Below are 8996 nucleotides of genomic sequence, written 5' to 3'. Positions count from 1 at the left end.
GTCTCTGTCTGAGGGGTTAGAGCAGATGCGGTTGTACCTCAGTGCTTAGCTGTAGACAATGGATCGTGTGATGTGCCCGGGATGGAAGCTGGAGGCATGAAGGTAGGCATAGCAGTCGGTAGGTTTTCGGTATAGGTCTGTTGGGCCTGCAAATGGTGCTGTCTCTTCTGGTGCTGTACCACGAGGCTAACCCACGCGTGCGGGCTAACTATCCTCAGTTAGTTCTCAACTGCCAGGACTAGAGATGGAGCCTTTAGCTGCCTGTTAGAGGATCATTAACTCTTCTTTTCAATTGTTAATCTTCAGATTTTAGAAACCCGTTAGCCTTCTTTTAACTTTTACTTGATGGTGCCTTTAAAAAAAAAATCAACAAAAAGAAGAAAGAAAAGGCTTTATTCTTGTGGTGACCCCGCTGGAATAAGGATATGTCTGGCTCTCTGGGCTTCAAGAATTGTCGCGCTTCCAGAGAAGCAATCCCGGTTGTGGACAAGCACCCTCGTGGGTTTGCTGTCTCGGAGCGGGCACATCCAAAAAAAGTGTTTCCTCTGCAAGCAGCTCCAACTGAGATACCACAGGGACCGAGACCTCTGCCTCAAAATCATTTTTATAGTAGAGGGTCTCCGACCCCAGCCCTCCAGTGGACGTGAGTCTTCCCTTCAACCTTGACTTTGAAGGATAATGCGTTGAAGAAATGGCCTGGGGACTCCTCTCAAAAATTGAAAAAGAGAGTGGGAAGACCACTTAGTTAGCCAAGGGATACCTGAAAGCGATCACCACCTTGCTCGGTATCCTCGGCATTGCCAACACTGAGATCACTTTGCACCCACATCTCACGGCGACTGTCAATGTCCAGTACCATTGATAGGCCCATGGACTGTTTGGGGACAGACACCGAATCTTCGGTACAGAGACACAAGGGCAAATGCTCTAAGCCTCTCCTGGTATGTGAGCTGTCAGTACTGCCAGCAGCACTGGCGCATACGGCACTGGAGAGATTGGTACAGGCAAGGTCCCCATCTCCCCTGGCACCACCACTGACCTCAGGACACTTGGTACAGTTAGAATTCCATCAGGCTGGTGACCTGTCTATGTTGGAAGCTCCTTACTCTCCACCACTCAGTACCAAGATCATGGAACTGAGCCATGGCCGACCAAGGGGCATTTCCTCACAATCATGCCATGCCCCTCCGATGTCAAATGATGGATCGGACAGTGAGCCAGACGGGCTTTCTCCAGAGGCCCTGACTCTGTGCGTGCTCTGGGGCTGCACACACCTTTGTTTCTGGCTTCCTTGCACACACCTCCAATCTGACTGCTGCTTGTCAATCACCCATGTGTGGAATACACATAGGGACCAGCACTTGAAGACAGAATGAAGGTTACTTACTGTAACTGAAAGCTCTTTGAGATGTGTGGTCTATATCTATTACACTACCTACTCTCTGTTCCTTCAACTTCAGCTCTGGATTGGATTCGTGGTAAGAAGAGGAACTGTGGGGGCATTGACCCTCACTGCCTCTTGTACCCTCGCTCAGGAGCACGGGATGATCTTTTGTGCTTATGCAGGCCAATGAACAATGCTTGTTAAAATCTCTGAGCTCAGGCGCCTGGTGTGCATCGTGGGCGGCACATGAACTGCTGGCTGGGGAAGGCAAGCCCCCAGCCCTGCCCCTTCCACCTGAGGCCCTGTCTCTTCCACATCCCTGGAACTGAGAGCCCCCCCGACTGCAGCTGCCGGCCCCAACCCCAGGCTGGCTAATTCCTGCAGTCCCCCCAGCTGCAGAGCCCTGGGAGGGAGAGTGTGAGGTGGCATCACTTCAGCCTCCACAGCCCCAGAGTGCCAGGAGGGGGAGAGAGAGAGCACACAGCAGCACCACTGCAGCCCTCGCAGCCCTGGCATGCTGGAAGGGAGAGCACGTGGCAACACCACAGTCCTGGGAAGGCGAGCAGCGTGCCCCAGCCCCTGGAGCTCAGCAGCAGTGCCAAAGCGGGACCTTGGAGGTAGAGTGTGGGCGGGGCCACGCCTGGCTGGGGAGGCACAGGCTTCCCTGCCCACCGCCCATGAAGTACATGCATATCCCATGTATCAATTACAGGGACCACACATCTCGAAGAATTTCTAGTTACAGGAAATAACCTCTGTTTTTACTAGATATTTTCTCTCATCTCTTCCTGTCTTGGAAGCCCCATAGAAAATGTACATTTAGTCCTGTAGCTGCTATAATCACCATGACCGTGTCAGGGAGAATGAAGAGCTCATGTAATAGAATCATAGGACTGGAAGGGACCTTGAGAGGTCATCTAGTCCAGTCCTCTGCATTCCTCGTGGGGTGAAGTATTATCTAGACCATTCCTGACATGTGTCTGTCTAACCTGCTTTTAAAAATCTCCAAGGATGGAGATTCCACAACCTCCCTAGGCAATTTATTCCGGTGCTTAACCACCCTGACAGTTAGCAAGTTTTTCCTAATGTCCAATCAAAATTGTCCTTGCTGCAATTTAAGCCCCTTGCTTCTTGTCCTCTCCTCAGAGGCTAAGGAGAATATTTTTTCTCCTTCCTCCTTGTAACAACCTTCTATGTACTGGAAAACTATCATGTCTCCCCCTCAGTCTTCTCTTTTACAGACTAAAGAAACTCAGTTCTTTCAATTTTCTCTCACAGGTCATGTTTTCTAGACCTTTAATCATTTTTGTTACACTTCTCTGGACTTTCTCCAATTTGTCTACATCTTTCCTGAAATGTGGCGCACGGAGTTGGACACAATACTCCAGTTGGGGCCTAATCAGCACGGACTAGAGCAGAAGAATTACCTCTCATGTCTTCCTTATAACACTCATGCTAATACATCCCAGAATGATGTTTGCTTTTTTTTGGAACAGTGTTACACTGACTCATATTTAGCTTTTGATCCACTATGACTCCTAGATTCCTTTCTGCTATTCTCCTTTCTAGGCAGTCATATCCCATTTTGTATGTGTGCGACTGATCATTCCTTTCTAAGTGGAGTACTTTGCATTTGTCAGTGTTGAATTTCATCCTGTTTTTTCCAGACCATTTCTCCAGTTTGTCCAGATCATTTTGAATTTTAATTCTATCCTCCACTGAAGAAGTTGTTTCCTCCACTGGACTTGAGTGGGACCCTAAGAATAGTATTTCAAGGGACTGAGGGGATTAATTTTCTTGCCCCAAACTCCTCCCATCAGATTAAGCCAAACTCCACAGACCCCCAGTTGGGCCCCAATGTCAATGAATTTCTTGGTGAAGGGGCATGACTCATTTTGTTTGTATGTCCCTTGTGACAGTCCTGCATATCTAGCTGGAAATACTAGTTTGGGCACATTCTAATGTTCTTCTGTGAGCTCTCTCTAAATATATTAGATCAAACCTGTGAGTGGTACCCCACATGCTGAACTACTCAGATTTCTGAAGCCCTATACTGTGTGTTGTAGTTAATATTGGGCATAGGAAACGCAGTTGTTCCGCTCAGGAAACCGTCCCTATCTGTCAAATGGCATGTTTCTGCAGCTCATCGAAGACTTGCTGAGTCTTTTACGAAAAGGAGTATGACACTGGATATGAGGACCCGTGAGGCTCACTGGTTTAGAAAAATGGGTGAGTAGCACTGCCAGTGTGTAAACAGAGGGAGGAAAGGACAAAGGGTTGGGAATAAAAACCCGTGTGTGAAGAACTAACACTTGGTGATCTCTGAATCTTCCTGCATCAGAGTTTTGACTCTCAGAATAAATTTCTTATGGAAACTTAGGGCTTGTCTACACTTACTAGGGGATCTACTCACGGCAATCAATCCATTGAATCTGAACACCTGATTGGGCCAATTAGATACTCCGATTCTTCAGTGATGGGAATGACACAATTATTGAGAGAGCTAAATCACTGATAAATCTTTATGGGAGTGGTATGCCTAATTCTCTTCTGAATGTACTTGTCAGAATAGAAACTATATGCAGAGCAATCTGAAATGATTGCCTTTTATGGGTCTAGGGATGGTATTCGATACTTACAGCTAGATTTTGTGTAAATTTGGAGTAAATCCGTTAAAGTTAAAGGAATTATTCTGAGTAATTATTAGAGTAATTTAGATCAGAATCTGGCTTTTCTTCATTCAACTTCGTGTGAATGGATTTAATGGCAGAATGGTTAGTTATTGAGATAACAGATTTGAAATCATGAATAATCTATATTAATAGCAACTACTGACAGTATTTCCTGCTGTTGTTAAATGAGTCCTGTGATGGTTTCGGTCACAGAGACCCCCTTGGGAGTGTCACCTGATGTGCTGAAGTTACTCTGAGCCCATTTTGCGTGCCAGCTTGGGACTCCAGAACCCTGCCTTGTTGAGCCAGACATGCTAGTCTGCTGCAGCACAGACCTACAACTAGTCCATGTCCCCAAACTTGCAGACTTTAACCAAAAACTGCTCAGCTGGTCACCTGTCTCCAGCACCTAGACACTCAGTTCCCAATGGGACCCAAACCCCAAATAAATCTGTTTTACCCTGCGTAAAGCCTATGCAGGGTAAACTCATAAATTGTCCACCCTCGGTAACACTGATAGATATGCACAGCTGTTTGCTCTCCCAGGTATTAATCACTTACTCTAGGTTCACTAATGAACAAAAGTGATTTTATTAAGTATAAAAAGTAGGATTTTTAAGTGGTTTCAAGTAATAACAGACAGAACAAAGTAACTCACCAAGGAAAATACAGCAAGAAGACGCACGTCTAAGCTTAATACATTAAGACTCTGTTTACAGATCAGATCTCACCCTCAGAGATGTTCCAGTACGCTTCTTTCACAGACTAGACTCCTTCCTATTCTGGGCCCAATCTTTTCCACTTGTACAGTCCTTGTTAATTCCAGCTCAGGTGTTAACTAGGGGATTTCTCATGACTGGCAGCCCCCTTTGTTCTGTTCCACCCCCTTTTATAGCTTTGGCTCAAGGTGGGAATCTTTTGTCTCTCTGGGTACCCACCCTTCCTTCTAAATGGAAAAGCACCAGATTTAAGATGGATTCCAGTATCATGTGACATGTTCACATGTCACTGTAAGACTTTATTCTTCATTACATACACAGGAAGGTTTACAGATAAATAAACCCATTCACAACTAATTGTTCTAGTCAATGGGAACCATCAAGATCCTAAACCACCATTAATGGCCCACACTTTGCATAATTACAATAATTACAATCAGACTAATCCTTCATATTTCTAGTTTCAGATACAAGAATGATACATTCATACAAATAGGATGGATATATTCAGTATGTTATAACCTTTGTAATGATACCTTACAAGAGACTTTTTGCATAAAGCATTTTCCAGTTACATCATATTCACATTCATAAAGCATATGGAGTGCAACATCACAAGCCCTATGTTTAAAATTTAATACTAGGCCCGAAATGCCTGTCACTGAAGATTTTATAGGCACAGACTATACCAGGCTGAAGGTTTTTATTCTAGTCTCCTGTCTTATTGATTTTATGAGCTTGGAACTTGGCTGTACAGTTCGAGAACTGCCCAGGAACAATGAGGGATTTCTTCGTACTGTCGTTCAAGGTATGTGCTCTGCTTAGTATTGTCTGTGATGTGATAGATGATGTCGTGAGCTGGTTTTGTTACAAAACTCCAAACAAATACATCAGATGTTTCCTTAGAGAGCTTCATTTGGGTACCCTCGGAGTTAGATGCTTTGGTCACACAGAGGAAAACACGTCACAACTTCAGATTTCGGAATTATAGTCACACTTTAAATTAGGTGGCTTAAAAATTGGGATTCAAAATATTTAAATTAAAAGGACAATTTCAAACAGGTGGTCACTGAAGTTTGGCCACTATGCCACTAATGCAAATCTGTTACACAGACAACTCTTCTTCATCTCTTCTGCATGCAGAAACTCCCATTAACATTATGGTTTATATACATGTTAATAGAGAGGGACCCCAAAGTTGTTAGGTCTCGGATGTTGTAAATAATCTTCTGGTTTAATTAATATGTATTATCCAGTGTACTACACATGATTAATTACTAAGAACCTAATTGTTAAGGTTCAGCCATCATCCATTCAGTAGCATATTCATATACTTATCAATTATGTATTCATTATACCTCAGTAAATACACTTTTAATAATCAGTTCTTCAAGTAGTGACCCTATGGGTGCTCCACTTCAGGTATACTCACACCCCTTGCACCTTTAATCGGAGGTTTTTGATGGTGGTGTCTTTTCGGCCATGCACACACCCTATGCTTTATTGTGCCCCATTCTGAGGCTATATAGGGTTGCATGGGTGAACCACCCTCAGTTTCTTCTCGACCATCTCTGCCTGAGATGGAGCACTGGTGTGCCTGACTTTTGAAGTCTCTTAGCCTAGTTACCCTTCTTTAGCTTATTGTTCTTTTCTTTAGTCATTTACTTTTCGTTTAGGAGTTTAGGGGGACTTTCTCTTGATCCCTTTCTCCTTTTGGGAGGGAGACATTCCCCTGATATATACTGTTGGCCTGGGATATGCTAGACTCTCCAGGCATCAAGTGGGGCATTTCTTGCCAAGAGGGTATCCTTGTCAGCAACAGGCATTCCTGTTGTATCTGCTGCATGGGAGAGTCTCAGATCCTCCAAATGTAATCCATCTGCACTGCTTTTTAGGGCAGGGCAAGAAAAAAAATCAGGAGCTAAAAGTGAGACTCCTAATGATGGAGCATTCCCTCCAACCAGCCTCAGATCCAGGCCTCGAGGGCCCTCCAGACATTAGTTGCTGAATTTAAGATAGTGCCATGTTCATTTGATTGTAAGCGAGATAAATCCATGGAGAAGACCCATAGAAAATATTCATTCTCCACAGAAAAAGTCAAACTCAAAAAAGACCTTTGTCGCCACAGAGCAAGGCTGCTGCAAAGACCTCATTCCCCACCCTGGATATGGCTGTGGCTCCAGATACTCTAGGTATGGATCTTGTGGCTGGGGTTCCAGGCTCACCAGAGAAAAAGGGCAGCAAGCATGCGTTGGTAACTAAAACCTTTGGTGCCACACAAACAGGACACCGCCTTATCAAATCATTCCACCTCTAAGATAATGGTACCCACTACTCTTTCAGTACTATCTACATCTAAGTTGATCACTGAGATACCGCAAAAACACCATGCCTCTCGTATGGTCTTGGCACCCCCCAAGGCATTCTCATTGACACTGGCCACTTTGACTGGAGTGGACTTGCCAGAGCAGCATATACCCTACCGACAACAGAACAGGTCCTCACACTCCAAACCCTCAGTACTTCAGGAGTTTGGATTCTTGCGGGATCTATTTGTTTTGGAGGAGCTGGTTCCCTTGTTAGTTGGTACCGAGTACTAAGAGATTATTGGTACCGAGACAAGCACAGTCACCAATGTGGGACATTTCTCTGGTATCACTTGATTCTCATTATGCTGGAACTCCCCTTCTTGAAGAGGAGGAATATTCCTCCAATTTGAATATTTTGATCCAGGATTCCTCTGACACTTCAGGAAAGGGATTTCTATCCTGACACTGTTGAGAAGATAGGGGAGTTGCACCAAAGACAGGCCCATGTTCCCCCGATCTGGTTCAAGCACCAGTTGATGCCGTCACCAGTGCCTTTTGGATCTCTCCAGTGGCCATATTGAGATACTTGGGCGACATATCCTCAGGCAACTATCCCATGCCCCTGGTCTCATGGAGAATACAGAGTGACATGCTCCCCTACTCCAGCTTTGCCTCCTCCATTATCTCAGGCACAAGAATCTTTTAGCAGAAGGCTGGGATAGAGAAAAGATTACTCCCCAAGCAAATATTTCCTCATCTTCCCCTGATGAAGTGGCTATGCTTCCCCCACTGACTGTGACTGAGGACTTCACACATTTCCAATAGTTAATGAAGCGTATTGCAGATTCCCTCCATATTCCCTTGGAAGAGGTCATGGAGTCACAACATAAGTTCCTGAACATTCTCCAGTGGACTGCCGATACTTGAGTTTGCCCTGCCTATTAATGAGGCTGTGACGGATCCATCTGGTGGACCCCTGCAATGATTCTGCTGATGTGTAAATGAGCCAATAAGAAATATTATGTTCCAGCTAAAGACTCTGAATTTCTGTTCATCCATCCAGCACTGAACTCCCTGGTTGTGTAGCAATGAACAAATATGCCAGACAACATCATGCAAAGGCCACACCATATGATAAGGATCAAAAATGCCTCAATCTATTTGGCAGAAAGACATACTCATCCAGGACTCTTCAGTTTAGGATTGTGAACTATTAAGTTTTTATGGCTAAATACAATCACTCAAATTATGCCAAATTCATCACCTTTATTGAGCATTTGCCAGGTGCATGTCTCGTTGGATACATCTGCTGCCGCTGCTCAATCCATCTCTACGGCAGTAATCATGCAGAGGGCATCCTGGCTCCATATGTCTGGAGTCTCAAGGGCGGTCCTGAACAGGTTTGTCAGGTCTCAAAACTTTGTCAGGTATCTGTCAGAGCTATAATTCTGTCATTAGAACCAGGAAAATAGTTTATGACCCTCGATCTATTGGATGCCTATTTTCATATTGCAATTCACCTGTCTCACAAATGATTCCTGTACTTTTCAGTAGGCCAGGATCACTTTTAGTATTGAATGTTCCCATTCGGCCTTTTGTCTGCCCCAAAAGCATTCTCAGTGGTGCTGGAGGTGGTCACAGCTTACCTCTGTCATTGGGAAATTATCGTTTTTCCATACCTTGACAACTGGTTACTCCAGGGCTAGTCTTACAATGACATCTTTGACATCATAAAGATGATCAGACCCTATTCCATGAGGGTCATAGTATACTTCCTCAATTTGAACCTTAGAGTCCAAAAAATGAGGTACTAGCATGAAATCCTCTAAGCTTAATTACCAGCTTAGATCTGATACGCTGCCACCAATCAGGACTCTGAGTGCCCGATAAACTCTGGTCTCCCCAAAACCTT

At 44.6% G+C, this 8996-nt stretch overlaps 1 protein-coding gene across 1 annotated transcript in view; it reads left to right on the top strand.

Annotated features, from left to right (window-relative positions):
* Window positions 1-8996, top strand: part of TEX11 (testis expressed 11) — a 147451-nt gene that overhangs the window by 95580 nt on the left and 42875 nt on the right. Inside the window, exons 22-23 of the mRNA XM_075068428.1 lie at window positions 3527-3613; window positions 5513-5583. Coding sequence (XP_074924529.1) covers window positions 3527-3613; window positions 5513-5583 — 158 coding nt within the window. The remainder of the gene's footprint in view (window positions 1-3526; window positions 3614-5512; window positions 5584-8996) is intronic.

This window comes from Chelonoidis abingdonii, chromosome 8 (assembly GCF_003597395.2).
Source record: "Chelonoidis abingdonii isolate Lonesome George chromosome 8, CheloAbing_2.0, whole genome shotgun sequence".
NCBI lineage: Eukaryota > Metazoa > Chordata > Testudines > Testudinidae > Chelonoidis > Chelonoidis abingdonii.
Note: the sequence above shows the minus strand (reverse complement) of the source record. Positions and strands in the feature narration are given on the sequence as shown.